Genomic DNA, 18,469 nt, shown 5'->3' with positions numbered 1-18,469 from the left:
GCCCTGGCCAGATAACACTGAGAAGCACGGACACCCACGGGACAGATGGCCTCAATGGGACCTGGAGGAATGCAGAACACAGAAGTATTAAATTCCCTGTTTTGTTCTAACTTGAAAGGAAAACACACACATCACAAAGATATTAAGCCCACACAAGTATTTTAAAAAGACTTTCTAATCTTCTACGCTGAAGCTACAATGAACGAACCGCTTTATTTTCACATTCTGTAGAAGAAATAAAGGTTCACAACAAATCTGATGTCTAAGGAACTACATCTATTGACATCAATTTTAAATATAAAATGGACTGAAAGATCAAATGCACTGTTAGACTGCAACCCAATCTTGAGATTGGATTAGAAAAAACAAAAACAAGCAAACAAACAAAAAACTATTTCCAAACCATTTGAGTTTCATTTACAATTTACTCAAAAGTGCATTTAGACCCTTAGCAGAATGAAATACTAATTTCAAATTCCTTCTGTATTTGCCAAAGGCAGATTTGTTTTTTCTTAAATCTGCTGCACAATGCACCAAGTGACATACACAGTACTTCAGCAATTTATTAGTTTTCACTAAAACAAAAACCATTTGATCAACATACATCCTGCGCTGAGTGCAAACAATTCAAGAAGCTGTTGATGGAGCACAGATATATATTAGAACCTAATACACGACATGACATTTCCCTACAGACTTGGCAATTTCCACATTCTGATACTTCGTTTTCCAACATTTCCAGCTGAAGGCATTAATGCTCTAAATACAAACAAAAATAAATTATAACTGTATTTCCATTTGACCTGTTATACCAGAATTTACCAAATGTAACAATTTTTCATAGACAGCAGCAGAGGAAATCCATGAATAGTAGGAGTGATGAAAACGTAACATAAAATACAGCACAAACCTCATCATTTTACCAGAACTGGAGTAACTACTTAGTAACATTTAACTGCTATGAAACTGTTTTCTATAATCAATGGAATAATCAATGGAAAGTGTTACTTTAAATAATGTATTTCAGAATGCTTTTTGGTAAGAATTTGCATATCAAACATTTTCCACAATTGCTGCATCAAAGCTTCACAAGTGCTAGCAGCAGGAATTCCCTCTGCCAGACAAAGATTGTGCTGTTCAGAATTGCTGTATGCTACCATATAGCAGTAGTAAGCATCAAGACCTTTAAGTAAAGATGATAAACATGAGAATTAACTTACTATTATTAAACTTTTAACATTTGCCCCATTACAAAGTTGACAGATGTATGCTTTATCACATTCTCGTGTAACCTTGACTAAAATATTCTTTCTAGAAGTATTTTGAAAATAAAATTCACATCTGAAACAAATCTAAAATGTTCTCACTTAAGACAGAAAGATCCCCTATAACTCTTCAAACAATATTCACGTATCTGTAGTAAAACAGAATTGTGACCTTCCCAGAGTAAGAAATTGGGTGTAATGATAAAACAAGTAACAAACATGACTCTGGCTGACAAATACTTCAAATGCTTGTTTTTAAAAGGAAAACAAAAACGCTAAATAAAAACACAAAATTAGAAGGGAGATTTTTAATGGCACAAAGGGCAGCTAGGCACTGTGTGAGCTGAGGACGTAACTGTCATTATGACTTTAAAAATCCCCCCCAGTAAGATTGGGTTGCAGCTAGCACAGAAGAGGGTTCTTATCAGAGTTTCGCAAACAACAGAAGAGCAAACCCAGTGTGTTGCCCGAATCTAACAAGACAACAAAACAGAGCAGAATTTGTAACAGTCCCTCTGCTAAAAAGTCAAAGTTACAAAGCGCTAAATGAAATTACCTCTGAATTCTTACTAGCTCTATGCAATTCAGCTACTGTATAGAATGGTCATGCACTATTTCAAAAAGAAGTTTCTGTATTTGAGAAATTCTTAGGTGTAATTTCTGCTGTGTTAATATCATCTTTTGTATTAATAAAGATATAACTAACACCTGCAAGAGTACCCGCCTTTATACAGAGCTGTGCCATGACCATCTTTTCATTTACAGGTAAAAATAAAAGTAACCATTAGGCACGTATTAAAGGTGTATTACACAAGCTATAGTGTCAAACATTTTCTCCCTCAGATTTACACGGAAAAATAGCACAGCAGCAAAGAACCTGGTCCCCTGTTGAACAGTGATCTCATTATAAGCATTTTTAATTTACATAATGTCACAACATGAATACCTCCTTATCTTTAAATAATTAGGTAAAAAAAGGCCCCCAGTATTACCATTTCTTATATAGCCAAGTTCTCTCTATATACATCCAAATGTTAAAGATACAAATAAAACATTATACAGGATTTATAAATGTTTAAAAACTTGAGGCTTCAGAATCATGGTTTTCCAAAAAGAGTCAGGAAAATCCACAGACTGACAAGGTAGCAGAGAAAACTGGGAAAAAAAGGAGACAGACACAAGTTTGCTGCCGTAACATTTTACTAAACTTGCCAGTCATCAGGGTGATGTTATCAGAAATAACAGTTTATGCTGCAAATGAGGAATGGTGGTTTTGTGTGTTGATCTCAAGTGCTGAGACAGGCAATTCAAGTATTTCCTATTTGATCCAAGCTCACCGTAGCAATGTGGTGCAGAAAAAAGAATTATTTTACATTTTTTCCATACATTCGATCAATGTCCTGTTGATAGTATGCCGTAAGCTCTTTGCGTTTTAGTTTGAACGCGTCTGTCACTAGGCCAGTCTCAGGTGTCCAAGGATCAGGGCTCAAACGGATTTTTACTGGTATTTCAAACTTCTCCAGATTGGCTGCAAAAACGGAAGACAAAAATCACACAACCATTTTTAATGCAAAATGTAAACATAACTGTTTTTCTACAATTAACCAAAAAACAGAGGAACCATATTCTCACACACAAAAGCGTGTGATATGACTGAAGAAATGCTTCACAAATTCCCCATGGTCGAGCTGTATAAACCCCAGTGTGGTCACAAGTAGAGTTACAGGATCTACCACTGACTATTCTCCAGTTCCCCAGAAATATTGAAATAAACCCCCGACTTTTGAGTATCTGTGCTGCTCCCTAACTTCAGAAAAGCCTCAGTGCTTACTTTAAAGCCTACGATACTAAAGGGAAAGACAAAAATATAAATCGACACAATATATGTAGAAATGCCTCAGGATTAAATCAAATATTCCATTTCATTGATTGTTACAATCTATTTGCAACAATACAATGCCCTTTAAAATACTTAGTGTTGCACAACAAAGAAAAAGAAGGGGATGTTGTACATGAGCTCCACCATAGCAGCTTCTTAGAAAGATTTTGCCCAGATGTTCTGTGCCTTGAACGAAAATCTATTAGAGACATGGGCCAAGAAAAAAAAGTCTATTGTAGTACTGAGACTGCATTCTTTGTAAGATTATGTTCCAGTAACAGAACTCTGCAAATATACTACTCAGAGGTTTAAAATATTCACAAGCAATATGGAGGAGAGGTGAAGATTAACAGGACAAAGACTGTTGGAAGTATAAAATTATCCAGGATAGAAAAGATAAAAGCAAATTGCAAAGAGCTGCAGAAGGACATCATGATACAGATTGCAAAACAAAACAGCAGAAAACACTCATTGCAGAAAGATATAAAAGAGAATGCAGACGAAAAAACAAATTTAAACTCCACACTGACCATTTTAAGAACCATTCTGTCATTGTAACTGACAGCTCTTTGTAAAAAGCTCAGTTCTTGGTAATAGTCAAGTGCAAAAAAAACAAGGCAGAATTATTACGTAAGAAGAAAAAGTATCACAGTGCCACTGAATAATTCTGCACCAGAATAGCTAAATAGACTACAGCCAATTAGCATGAAAAAGATACAGCTGAGGGGAAGTATAATAGACAGAGAAAAGCCCTGACTGCATTTGCGACTGTTCACTGGCTCTTCCAACCCAAGAGCTCAGCAGAATCAAATTAAACTAGCAGATGGCTGGGCTAAAATACACAAAAGGCATTTCTTCACCTTTAACATAGCTGAGCTGTGCAACTCTGCCACGAGATAGCACAGATACTGATGTAACTTTAAAATAGGGCTGAAGAGTTAATGAAGAGAAGTCTACTGAAAGTCATTAGCTACAAAGACACTGCTTTCTGTTTAGGAAATCCCTCAGACAGAAATCGCTAGAGGCTAGGAGAGCCCACTTCACTGCGGGCTTTTTTCCCCAGTCACCTACACAGAGGTATGTAGCATGTGAGACTGCCCGATACCCCCCCCAGACGTATCAAGAAGATACTACAGGAAATTCTGAACAGCATCAGACACACAAACAGAGGGAACTGAGCTATGCTTGATGTATTTGTCTTGTACTTATATTCTTTGCTCAGGTATTGGCCACAGTAAAAGAGAGAAGTTACAAGACTACACGATACAAGACGACACGAACCGAAAGAACTGACCCAGTTCTGTGACCTACCCACATTTGTTCTTTTTGTTGTTGCTGTTGTTGGGTTTTGTATGAGAATTTCATTTCATGTATGTTCTCATGCAACATAGTACATGCAACACATGCACAAGGACATATTTTTAGGGCATATGCTTATCCATTTCACAGACATCACTGTCCACAAGGCTAGTATTTACCACCCAGCTACTCACCTGCCATAGCAGCCTCAGCTAGCACCTTCAGTACCTCCTTCTCCATCTCAGGACTGTTACAGATCTCTTCCCAGGTTCCTTTAAATCCTTTCTTTCGAGCTAGTTCTACAAGCTCCTTTTGATTTGGCACAACAAATCCAATGACATAAGAATGGAAACTGAGAAGTACATGTATTTTAGTATGAATTTTGTAACATTAACAACTCTTTAAACACAACATTTCAAGTTGGGGAGGATGCAGTTCATACAGTTATTGCTCTTAACAGCTGATTTTTGTTCACCTGATAAACTTTCTGTAGTAGTACACAAATTACCTTTGCCTGCTTCAAAATAAGTAGAAAGAGAAGCTACTTACCTTACAGCAACTGGATTGCTTCAAGGTGTGCTGTCCATATGCATATTCCACTGTGCCTCATGCTCAAGGCTTTGAGGAAGCAGTACCCACACGATGTCAATGTGCCCTGCCTCTCCTCATGTTTTGCATCCCGGTATGAAGACTGGAGTGCGGCTTCCCTACCTCAGTTTCCTCTCAACTGCAGAATCCAGTTACTGTAGAGGAGTAGAGGACTGCAGTGAAGAGGGGTTGGAGAGCAGGTTGTGGAATAAGCATATGCACAACACATCTCAAAGAACGCCTGCGTCTGTAAGGGAAGTGACTTCTCTTTCTCTTTCAAGTGGTTGTCCATACGCTCACTCTACTGCTGGCAATCTTTGTCTACTTCTGATATACCTGGAATGTATGAAGCTGTGACCTTAAAGTATTTGGAATACACTGAAGCACAATCTGCCCTGAAACGAGTAACCAAGGTTTTTGAGATGGAGTAAAGCAGAAGATCTAACTCATTCACCTGCTTTGAAGCAAGATCAGCACCATCTAAAAGATACTTAACCCATTCTTGAACATTACATCACTGCTCTCACCACTGGAAAGCTGTTTCTCATGGCTATCCTGACTTTTCCTTTCTGCAGTTTACATCAGTTGTACTGTCATACAGCCAACACTCAGATGTTCCTCTCCTTTCCACAGAAGCTAGTTATTCTTTCACATACTATTTTTTCCCCCTTCTCAGCTTTCTAGTCTTCCTGCCTTTCTTAACTTTCTTTAGGATTTTAAGTAATGCCCCTTCCTTGTAAGTCATGCCTCACAGAGCTGTCACCAGATGTTTCCGTTTCCTCCTGGACTCTTCTCAAGAGGTCCACCTTTTCTGAAGTGTTGTGTATGGAACCGAAACCCTTTAATGTTTATTAGAGCAAAAAGATCATTGTGCATGATTATGCCATATTATCCTATTTACCTGCGTAAAACAGCACAGCACTTGCAGACTCGTATCAGTTCCTACTCAACTGCTACCATCTGGTGGTTCTTTATCCTGTACATTTACGTGTATAATTTACATACGCTCTCCCTTAAACTGACTTTTTTTAAGCAGTATCTCCATCTAGTCAAGCTCACTCTGAATTCTAATTCTGTCCTCCACTTTACCTCAGTCCTGTCCTACCTTACCCATCTACAGACTTAAAAAATCATTTAAACTCTCTCTTCCACTACGCAGATAGTTCATGCAAAAAATACTGAACCATAACCCTGGTACGGAGATTACTTTAGTTTATCTTTTAAGGACTGTAAGATAATTTTAAAATACTAATTCTAAAGCCCCTTTTGGTCAACGTAAGCTGATTTTTTTTTCTTTTGTCACTGATATGAATTACATTTGACAGCAGTTGTGAAGACTGCATTGAAGTCCATCACAAACATAGGCTTCTCAGGCATCATCTGCTGACAAGCTCTGTCTGTTGGCTGACTCCAAACCCACCTTAGTTTTCTAAGAATATATTTACAGAAAGACTTCACATGAACCTCAGAATCACTTAATACTTGCATCTCACCTTCTGTCTTTGCCTCTCTCCCATATGCTGCACCAAACCCTTTGGGACTTCACTTGGCATCTACTCTGTAACATGTATATATTGTACATCCAAACGCATCCAGATCCTCCTCCCTTCTTGTATTTGCATACTTCTGCCTGGGACGTCTTTCCATCACTAACTCTGCAGCCATGTATTTACCTCCGGCACGGCTGTTCCCAACTAACCTATATGCAGAACACAAAGGACTCCGACACTTTCATCCCTGGCTCCTATGCTCTTTTGACATGCTTAAGGCCATGTTCAGCAATACTTCAGCATCTCCAGGGAAAAACAGCAAATGGAAGTAATCACTTGGCTGGGTAAGCCTCAAGCTTCCAATTCATCTGAAAATTCCTATGGACAAATGAGTTCATTCAACTACACTTTTTTTTCTGGAAAAAGCCACTTGGAGCTCACAGCCTCTCTGTAGCTCTTCACTTTATTTTCTTCATTTTATAAAACAGATTTTGCCAAAGTCTCTCCTACACTAGACATCCTTCCAACCTTTCTGTACTTGAGATCCTATTTGAATACAGCCCTCAGACTTAACAAAAAAGACATCTGCAGTGGCACTACATGTCCATACCACCAATTCTGTAAAGTCTGGTCCTTGTATCCTTGAGCTTCCTGCTGAGAATTCATTTTTTCACCATGTTTACCTGTTCCTCAGGTGACTGAACTACTCTGTTTCTGGATGTGATGCTTGAGATCCATTGATCAAGCTATCTGTCCTAATTTCTAATGGAAGCTTGATCAGCTCTCCTGTCCCAATTCACTTCTTTACAGTCAGCACACCAAACACAGTGGAAACTGGTGAGATTTAAAAAAAAAATTTTTTTGCAGCAACATGTAACCAGATTTGGCCACAAATTCCTTATCTTGGTAATTCACAAATAACTTTGCAACTAGTAGAGGTAACTAACTGATTTTCTTTTTTCAAACTCCAGTCAGGTGTATATTCCAAATATATGGAGTTGACTGTACAAACACTGTAATATTTTAAAAAATAAAATCTCAAAGCTTTCATACATGTCAAAGGCAAGCATAACACCATTAAAGAAAAGTATATCTAGAAAGCTGATCTGTTAAAGCTGAACTCTCTTGTTTACTCGATCTACACTCCTATACAGCTCTTCAAGAGCCAAATTCTTTCTCCAAATTATGCTGAACAAAAGCATACAAAAAATAACAGTACACTTTTGCGACAATGATCTTATGACAATAAAAAGTGCATCAATTAAGAAACTATTATTAGGAAAAGCAATATACATGTTTTGCTAGACTGACCAGTAAAATGGATGGCTCTTCTACTTAAGAAATGCTACAGACTGACCACGGAAGTCTGTTTCAGAAATTCCCATCTTAGTAATTTTAAAACTTCATTGCTATCACTTTGCAAAGTGATCAGTCAATGCACATCAAGTATTTGAATTATGGTACACAAAGGTATCGATTGTAGAAGAATTACTGAAATTTACAGGTCCTTTTTAAGTATTCTAGTACACTGTAGATGCTACGTTGACCTGGCAAAATTAACAAAAAATTTGACAGCACAGTTCTAGAATGAATTCCACTCATAGCACGGCAGCAATCACCATCTGTAGGAGCTTCTTTCTCCATTGATTACAGGGAGTGTTCAGAACATGCATGTAACCTCAGGCAGTCAAAGTAAGCAAATATGAGACTTGCTCGTTAGGTGAAAACCATAATAAAAGCCTAATACCATGAAAGCTTCTCAGCAGCAGTATGTCCAATATGTCTTAGTCTATTTTTATGAAACCGTCAAAACTAAAGTTATGTGATGAATACTGTTAGTTAAGAAATACACAAAGAACCAGGTGAACAAACCAAAAGTTAATTTACTATTACTATTGAGCAATTCCCTGGTGTGTTTGTTCTGGCTTTCTTCAAAGTTAAGTGGGACTTGTTTTGAATATATATTATACTGAATAGAACATTTCTGATCACTCAGATGCTCCAAAATGACCTTCCAAACTTCAAAATGACAAAAGGAAACCAAAAGCATCTGAAGGATATTTGTACATTTAAGTCTATATTCTGTACAGATAGGAAATTCTACCAACAGAAACTTCAGACATGTTTGAGCCCTTATATTCCTAACTTGGTAGTACGCTTAGAAAGAAAATAGAAAGGATGTTTCATCACTTTTTATCAATTGTGGCTCTGCATAGGAAAACACTCTACAGTGTTTTCTCTCCAGCTTCAAGGCTTCTGCTGGTGTTCTGCATGGATACAAAGCAGCTTCTGGGCTGTTGGGGATTTTGTTTTCATTCCCCTCCTTCCTCTGAAGAACAGCTCACAGCTGAATACAGCAAAGAGCAAGGTCTACTAGGGCTTCTATAGGTAGTATCTCTAAAGTGCTTGAGTGATGTCTGTTATGAATGCAGTTAGCCTTCAAAGCTCAGCTGCTTTTCAGGTTGGGAAAAAGGGAGTGAAAGACTCATTCTTGGCATTTCCAAGAAACAGTGGAAAAAATTGGGAAAAGAAAAATAAAAACATACAGTTCAGATGTTTAGTTTTGATAAAGAAAGCTATTCCATTGTATTTTAAATAAAATCCTTTTCCAACAAGTTAAAAAAATTCATGCTTTGAAGAAAAAACATTTTGCATATGACTTCAGTAGAGTAGACAAATAATATAGCAACATCAAAACATGAGCTGCCTCTTACCTGCTTGCATATGCACAAATATTATCTACCAGTGGAAGATTCTTTAGAGCTGCTTCTACTTTGCCAAGAGAGACATATTCTCCTGCCTGAAGTTTTACAAGGTCTTTTTTACGATCTATTGAGGAAAAAAAGAAATGCTAATTATGCAACACAAAGGTTTAGGCATTGAATTTATACTTTTCTGAAATGTATAAATGTCAAGAGGAAAGCTGACTCATGTTTGGTGAATGTACCAGAAACAGTTAATATCAGACTTCCAGACTTCAATCTCATCAACCTGTCCTTTGCTTAAACATGAGCCACACTTCAATTCTATGCATTTCCTGCCTTTAAACAGCATCTCCTATACTGTAGCACTAGCAAGTGAATGGAAGACAACTAGGGTTACATAAAAAACAGTGTTTGGCTAGAAGCACACATTTTGTGCTGTCTGGTCCAGATGCCTGAGGCAGCAGATGCAGCATTTGGTGACATTTTGCTATTTATTCCTAGGCTAAATCCATATTTAAAGTGCAACTGTCCATCTGTTATTTGAAACACAATTGAAACTGAAAATTCAGCCCAAATTACTTGAGCTTATTGTATGTAGACACAAAGTCAAGGTGACTATAGCACCGTACCCACTCAGCTGTGATGGCAGCCAGGAATACCTCTCCTTTGCTATATGCCTGTACGAGTGTTCAAACAGGCAAGGTCGTTTTTTGGCTTTTACCTGTTTGACCAGGGAAAGGCAGCTGCAATGGGGCCTAAGATTTTACTCATTTAATAAAACAAGTAAGCTTAGTTTTCAGAATTAAAGAGCATGCTGAATCATCCACTGACTTCAAGAGAGACACTTGGCAGTCTATAAGGCACCTATTTTTGTGCCTACAGATGTCAAAGCATTAGGAGACTATCACAGTCTTATGAGTAACATCTTTACCTTAGAATATTCTTCCCTTAGCTGCTTTACGATAAAGGAATACTCTTATTATAAAGAATGGTAGGATTAAAAAAAAATAATTCCTGAGAACACATTACAAAAGAGCCCTTTCACTCTACCAAACTTCACACTTACAAAGTTATAAAATCTAAGACAACTTATCTAGCTCAAGTTAGCCTACATTTAACTATTTACTACTCACTAGCAGACTGGAGTCAATGTTCAGACTGTTTTGAAAGGAAACAAATGTTTTAAAAAATAGCTTTAAAAGCACACGATGATGTTTATATGTTAAGATATCAGAATTTTCTTAGGATAAATCATAGGATTTTGGACTGCATGCCAAGATATGTAGATTTTTTTTTTTGTTAACTGCAGTATTTAGCAGCCCTGAAAATAATCTGTTTATATGTGTTTACCTGAATCTATGAACTCACCAATTATTTTTAGACATCCATCTTGATGAAACTCTCCAATGTCTCCAGTATGAAGCCACCTCTGCCCATTCTCATCAATAGTGAAATCTTTTTTGGTTCGTCCTTCATTTTTATAGTAGCCCACAGTCACATTTTGACCCCCGATAAGAATCTCACCTCTAGGATATGGTTTATCAGTGTTGTAATATCCACCTGAAAATAGTTTTTCTTAAGTTAGCAGGAATTAAAAATACATTCCAAAGCAAGAATTCCTATCACTGTTACTATTTAAATACAAAAAAAAATAATAGGTCCTTAGCCATCACTTCAAAAAACACTTAGTCACCGCTTGAAAACACTGCCTGAATAATAAAGTAAGAGAAGAGATGGTTCCATTTCTTTTCAGCATATAAGCAGCTATTTAAGATATGTGCTTACAAACAATGAAATTCACACGCATGTGGAGTGCAGACGCCGCATCTATGCTTTTTTTTTTTTTGGTCAGGACTAACATGCTTTATTAGCTTCACACAGGCTCAAATGAAAAAAAAATATATAATTTTCATCTTGTATTTTAGGAAGAAAAACTACCAAAATCTAAGGTCTCATATTAGCCCCAGAACTCCCTCAAGTATTATGTAGTTCTACTCTGCAATACATAAAAGCCTACCTTAGAGGAAATAGTCTAAACACACTTCAAATTTCGTTAAATGTATTTTATACAGCATCCATTAAGCTACCTTTCCATATGCCACTATCTTACTTATTTTATTAATAACATTATGAAGTGTATTTTAAAATTTCTTAATGACAACAGAAGGTATTGTGCATAGATTTCAGTTAAAGTCTACTGAAACCAACTCCAAGATGCAACATACAAGACTTACACCCTCTCCTGCAAGAATACTACTCCAAACTTGAAAAAGGTGCAATGCTGTATACACTTAAACAATATGCATTTAAAGTGACTGAAATAAACAAAAAAGTATTGGCAAAAAAAGCCATAACATAACTTAATCAAAACACTATTGATGTGTTGATAGCTTCTATCTAGATATGTTTACATTTAAAAATCAGAGGAATTTATTTTACTTTTTCTGCCTCCAAGATTAAATGTATACAGGTTCAAACGTATATAGGTAAAAGTAAGATTTAAAAAAATAAAAAGGCAAGAAACAGTCTTCTAATTAGTACTACTAAGCAAAACCCTACAGAAAACTACCATGTCTTGCAAATGCACTATAATTTAATCATATAAATTCTTACCTTCTTCCCAGTTCATTAATTTGATTTCACAGCAGACCAAAGGTGCTCCCACTCTTCCTGTAGTGTAATCCCAAACTGAAATTTAAAAAAGCATTTCTCAGAAAAAAAATACCAAAACTGACAAGAAAAATCTTTGATGTCATGCACTTCATTTAGCGAAAATTAACTATTTATTTCTGAATGTTAACGTACACAACAGAACTTCCAAAAATACCAATGGATATATCAAGGTAATACAGATAAATTCCTCATCCTGCAATAGAGTAGATGGCTGTATTTACAGATAGCTCCAGCCACATCAACACAACTCTGACTCTGTGTCCACATGGATCACACTGTAGAAGTAGCACAACTTTTAATAGTGCTTGATTGACTTTGAAATGATAAGCAACAGTATTTCATAACAATTCAGAGATTCAGCATTTTGATTCACTTTCCTGGTTTCAATCCCCAATGCTTCTGCATCCAGGCACCTTCCCAAATTACTAGAGTGATTTTTTTTCCTCCTCCAAACTTCTAAAGAAGCCGTTACCAAAGACCTCTTGGAATAAAAGCCACATCCCAGTAGTCTGTGGATCGCTAAGGAACAGTGTATGTTCTACAATCTAGCATAATAGCAACGAACATTAGATACTTTCCATATGACTCCTAGCTATATCGCACCACTGACAAAAACCAGCAGCTCTAACTGTTTTTGCCACCACTGAATACGAGTGGAATTTTAGGATTAAAAAGCAGCTGTAACCATGAAGTTCTATGCTACATAAAGCTAAAATTTGGCACAGGTTTTTGTATTCATCCTTTTTTTCCCTAACATTTCAATACGCTCACCAAAATTAATACTTTATTCAGTTCAACTATTAAGCACAATACTGCCACAATCTCATTCACGCTCTTACAAGTTTCTCTATTACAAATGAGAACACTGATTTTGTATGTGCCCCATGAGCTTTAGCACAGAGTTAAACTAGCACTCCTACTGTTCCGTAAATTTTTAGATTAACAGCATTTCCTAATTATGTTTTAAGGCAAAAACCAAATGAAGGGACTGGCAAAGATTATCCCCACAGAGCACTCAGCAAGGATGCACCTACACCAACCTTCAGTGATGGTTCCAGCTCCAGCTGATTCAGTTAGTCCATACCCCTGTCCTACAGGGCAACAGAAACAAATGTTCATAAATCGCTGGGTTGCTGCAGAGAGTGGAGCTCCTCCACAAAGCAGGACGCGAATTTTTCCACCTAGCAGCATTCGTACTTTCCGGAAAATAAGGCTAAAATACAAAGATGAGAATATGAAGAATTTGTTGCTTAAAAACAAAAGATCTGATTTTGTATTTAAGTTTTAGGTTTCATCCATCTTCATATAAACTTCAGAAAACCTTGCAGGAGCACATTTAAAGATTTTCCATAAAAAACAACATTTCAAAAATTTATTTCTACATTCTGACTTGAAGATGGATTAAATATTTTGAAAGCGCAGTTTCAGTAAGATGGTAAAATTGTGATTTTCTCTTCAAAAATGTTTTACAGAATTTATGTAATTACCCTTTAGGCTGACTTCTGTGAAAATGTAAAGACTGCAAATATCTGTAGATTTCCTATCTTACCCAAGAACCGTATAAACTCATCACTAAAGCCCTGATGAACATAATGCAACAAATGTAAATCAGCTTCAAGTTATGTAAGTCTTTAAATTATATCAGTAAATATTTAAAGCCATCTCACAAACTACAGATTTGTTGTTTCAATTTACAATCCATTACAGGCCTGTCCATGTTTTATTCCAAGGATAAACATTAAAACAAAGAAAAGCATAAAAATCAGATACTGGTCATGTAGTAAGATTTTGGTAAGTATTTTCTGATACCATTAAGAAAAAAAGTTAAAATTACCTGTCACAAAGAGGGGTAGTGTAACCTTTGGAAATCTGTTCCATTTTGTAATTGTAGGCCAATATAAATAGATTCCGCTGAAAACTTGTCATTTCATTCACTTTATTCATGACATTTTTGTAGATCCGATCCATAATTTCCTGGTTATAAAAAGAAAAACTTCAACTCAAAGCAAGAGAAATCTTAAATTCAATACAATAAAAAGGAAACAAACTAGAAAATCTAATGTAGCTCAGATGACCAACCACTCCCAGTTGCATTCTCTTCCATTACAAAAAAATAGCAAGATGCTCATATAAAGGAGGAAAGCAGAAATCTGAGCAGGAGCACTATTCAACCCCAAGCTGCCTACTGCTAACTATCCTTGTTCAATTAAGTATTACATGGGTATGAGTCCAATTCTCTTCACTACCACCTCATGTTCACATCAAAAATTAGTGTGAAAGCCAGCACATTGCTTGCTAAACAGGCAAACAACACCTTGTAACATGTTACAAGGTGGAAACATATTTTCTCTTCCCAGGTAAGGTCTAATGAGGTAAAGAGAAGTCTGTGTCAAGGACTGTTTTTATCACGTTGTGGCTGTTTTCAAATCATGTATGTATTATTCCATAAGGTTTATATCTTTTTACATATATATGATTTTAAAACAGCCATCAGGAAGAGAGTACATACCATAAACATGTAAATACACAGCATATATGTATGTACATATCCACACACACTGCTTATTATGATGAACAGATTACTAAAGTGGCGGTCTAATCCCCACTGCTATTTAAACTTCTTCCAAGTTTGACACTCACGTGATATATGTTTATCTTCAATATATAAATAAATACCAAATATATTATTTTAAGCCAGCTTAAAAAAAAATATTTTAAATGATCATTGCATTTATTTTACTGATAAAATTTGAATGATGAGTTTTATCTGTAACATGTTATATTATTCTTTAGTTACTTACAGGAACAGCTGCCATTAGTGTTGGTTTAAGTGTAGTAACATCACCTTTGCTTCCTTTTTTTATTTTAGAGGACTAAAATGAAGAACAAGTTTACTAGCAAACATATTCAAGACTTTTGACATAAGAAACAACATAACATAGCACATCTTCCAATCATTTTTATTTGAATTCTATTTTAAACAATTAACACTAACCCAGAGTATCAGTTATAACTCCCAATATCCTGTTTCATGAGTTGTAGAAATGGAAATGTATTGCAATATCAGACAAATAAACACACCGTATATACATATATACACAAACACACACAAATAAGATCTGACACAAGTAATTTTCTACTACATAGGCTTATATCAACAACGTACCTGGTCGGCTAATGTCTGCGGTGAAGAGTAACCAATGCGGCATCCATGAGACAGACACACGAGTTCAGCACTCAGTTCCAGAACATGGGCAAGAGGCAAATAGCCAATATAGATGTCTTTTTCCCTGTAAATAATTTTTAAGAAATAGGTTTATGCCACACCATTAGTCACTAAGCTAAATTTATACAAAGCTTACTGAAGAACTAGAGAAGTGGAAGAATGCGTTTGAGCTTATGAACGTATTTCAAATATGATGGACTTTGTTTTAAAATCCTTTTATTACATACTATAGATTTATGGCATGAATGAAGTGTGATGTTTTCTCATCCCAAGACAATTAACTGTGTGTTATGGTTGCAAAGGCAGCTCTGTGGACAAGATTAAAAACTGCACCAAACAGAAAGAAACCACAGAATTTAACACTAACCAAAGGAAGTACTGCTTAAGGTAGCTTTCAGCCACTCTACTGCAAGGCGGCCTCACAGGCTTTTGTGTCCTGGTCTTGCCCACATACAGAAGATGAGAGAGACAGCACATGGAGTAATTATGTCATTTAATGCAGTACTGGAAGATGCTCAGACATCAGTGCACAGTATGATGCGTCAAAGACAAAGCAACATAACACTGTTAATATTTTACACAATAATTCATCTAAAATTATATGCAGCTACCCAACTTCTTTATTTTTATTAAGTAATTGTTGGTACATACCCCAGATTTGGGATCCTTTCAGCCATTCCAGTTATACCAGCAATTATGTTGCAATGGGAGATCATAACTCCTTTGGGAATTCCTGTGGATCCACTTGTGTACATGATCACTGCAATATCTGAGGGTACAGGCCTGGCCTGCTGTTTGTTCCCTGTAATTTTTATTAAAAAAAGAGAATATATAACATGTGGAAAGCCTATCAGATTGGGAGATCTTACATGCTAACGTATTATAGCAATTGTTCTAATATAACATGACTATTGACATTACATTTTGCTTTCATTTCTGAAAGGACTGTGGGCAAGCTTAAGTGCCTTCATAAAGAGCAGGGACTTCTTTGTGTGAGCTGAGCAATACTTCCAGTGATTGCCCTAGCCTAGGAGACAACTTGGTTCCTGTTACGTTTCCTGTATTCCTGCCGAAGACAGAAAAATGGGCAGATCTTTGACTTCTCCAAAACGCCACTGAGCTCCATATGCTCATGAAGCTATGCTGCAATGGTTCCAAGCTGGCACAAGGCAAATCCCCATTTGCAAAGCTACTTTGTCATGCACTTGCAGCAGAGGAGTAACACGCTGCCTCATCTCAGCGCTCACAGCAAGGTTCTGCTGGGCCAACATGACCTCCAATTTCTATAAATATTCAAGTTCAATAGCTTTAATAGGATTAAAGCATTTTTAAATACTTGCACTGAAAGCAAGAAAATATGAAAACAATTGCGTATACTCAGACGAAAAACTGCATAATGTACAATACATGTGGCAAAACACACACTGAATGAGAACAGTGAAAGCATACTTCCCACTCACTGAACCCTGTCCATCCTGTGCAATGACCGGCAGAGAGGAAACAACATAACAAGAACCTCATTGATTTAATGTAACAAGCAGAACATGCTTGACCATAAAAAATTTCTTGTAGTATTCCATAATTTATGAGTGGTTAACTCTACAAAGGTAACGTTCCTTTATTGTATGCAATGTTTGAAAGACTGGAGGAAGAAGGATTAGACACCTTGTTACATAGCAAATGCACTAAAAAGCCTCAAGGAGCTAATGAGTTGTAGCCATAATTTATTCTGTTGGTGTTTTCTTAAACAATTTTAAGAGTAAACAAAATTGGTATATCAAAAAGGGAAAACAATCTTTTTAAAAAATTGAGAGGTTATCATGTTGGCAGCACAACTGCCATTCCCCTAAACTTCAACAGCAGGCAGATTAAACATCCATCCCACTCCTAAAACAAAATTCATTGCAACAGTCATGTGCCTTCAATGATTAGAAGACTCTGAAAACACAAAGAACAAGAACAAAAGCAACTATTGAATATAATGAAACCTTAAGATACTAGATTTAGCAGCCCTTCAGAGCTAAGAGTAAAAATTTGTTATGACAAGATAGTTAAAACACGTTCTGAAATTCTTTATTTCTAACTCTGTTACATCGTTTGGAAATAAATTTCAAGAAAATTACATGGTAGATTGAGACTATCAGACTTACAATAACCGTGACCAAGTTCTACCCGGTTTAAATAGCTATTTTACATTTTGTTATTTGTGAATTTACTGGTAGTGTATTACTGATGCCTTTTGCTATAAAATGCAGAAGTATTTCCTCTGTGTGTTCTAAATAACCTGTTTTTAATTCATCTGATCATAAGAATGCATGCTAAATTTCTATCCTGGTCTAAACAGATATGCTAAAAATTATTCTTTGACATACACGATACTTGTGGAGAAGACTGCTTTTATTAAAAGCATTTTATCCACTGCATAATTTTCTGAGACATGCAATTTTCCCAAATTTACTCAACAGGGTCAAAGTAGGACAATAATTTACATGATCCAAAAGGAAAGAAGAGATAACCTACCAGCATCTGCCTTGGCACCCATAGCTTGCACGGAAGCCATAGTGTGAACAATGACACCCTTGGGAAACTCTGACCATGTTGTTGGTTTGCCGTCCACTGTAATAATATGTCGCAGCAGCGGAACTTGAGAAACAATTTCCTGTGGAAATTCAGACATCAGTCATGAAATTTGTGCCAACAAGAAAAAAAGAAATTTATCTATTACACACGTTAAAAAAGACAAAATATCTGAACATTTATTTACAATATCAGAGGATAAACCTATCTAGCTCAAATAGCTGCAAAGCTTGAAACTTTCCACATTTAGATATGTGGGATTAATTGAACTTTCCACCTAGAAGTCCAAATTATTTTCCATCCATTTACTAATCTGGGTCTTATTTCAAGAAAAGCCCACAAATAAGACTATGAAGATCAGAAGAGATAACTGACTTTCCACTCTCACAGAACACTGAGAAGAAAAGGTCCTGGGCAGCTGGCGACACCGAGATCATGACAATACTTTGGTTACTCCTTGTTTACTATGCTGTTTAAAATAACCAACAGCAAGCAAAAATACATAAAATGATTACTTAAGCAATAGTTAAATATTTCAAACAAAACCCAAGTTTTCAGACAGTTATCAAAGTTCCAGAGAAAGAAGATATAATCATCATCTCTAGCGGATGAAATTCATTCTCTTACAATGCACATTTATTTCAGCTTGCAGTACATATAGTCTAATAACTTGAGAGAAAAACATAAGGCTTGGAAAATTCTCTCTCAACATGCAGCAATATTGCAGAGCTTTTAATTAAACAACAACTCTACGTGAAAGGTCTAGT

The 18,469-nt window shown here is 36.3% G+C and overlaps 1 protein-coding gene across 4 annotated transcripts in view; it reads right to left on the bottom strand.

The window, feature by feature from the left end:
- Positions 1-396: 396 nt before the first annotated feature.
- Positions 397-18,469, bottom strand: part of ACSL3 (acyl-CoA synthetase long chain family member 3) — a 47,539-nt gene continuing 29,466 nt past the window's right edge. For 3 of the 4 annotated variants that reach the window (XM_080603724.1, XM_080603726.1, XM_080603725.1), the window contains 11 exons: positions 17,646-17,784; positions 15,777-15,927; positions 15,066-15,189; positions 14,701-14,772; positions 13,734-13,873; positions 12,940-13,112; positions 11,840-11,914; positions 10,595-10,786; positions 9,236-9,350; positions 4,638-4,795; positions 397-2,793 (listed from right to left, as the gene is read on the bottom strand). In XM_080603724.1, the coding sequence (XP_080459850.1) occupies positions 2,630-2,793; positions 4,638-4,795; positions 9,236-9,350; positions 10,595-10,786; positions 11,840-11,914; positions 12,940-13,112; positions 13,734-13,873; positions 14,701-14,772; positions 15,066-15,189; positions 15,777-15,927; positions 17,646-17,784 (1,503 nt within the window). In that variant the 3' untranslated portion in view covers positions 397-2,629. Of the gene's footprint in view, positions 2,794-4,637; positions 4,796-4,992; positions 5,187-9,235; positions 9,351-10,594; positions 10,787-11,839; positions 11,915-12,939; positions 13,113-13,733; positions 13,874-14,700; positions 14,773-15,065; positions 15,190-15,776; positions 15,928-17,645; positions 17,785-18,469 lie in introns of those variants that run through there. The other variant, XR_013954678.1, reaches the window with a different exon arrangement.

Source organism: Anser brachyrhynchus (assembly GCF_964034855.1).
Source record: "Anser brachyrhynchus genome assembly, chromosome: 9".
Taxonomy (NCBI): Eukaryota; Metazoa; Chordata; class Aves; order Anseriformes; family Anatidae; genus Anser; species Anser brachyrhynchus.
This window is presented reverse-complemented; position numbering and strand designations above follow the sequence as displayed.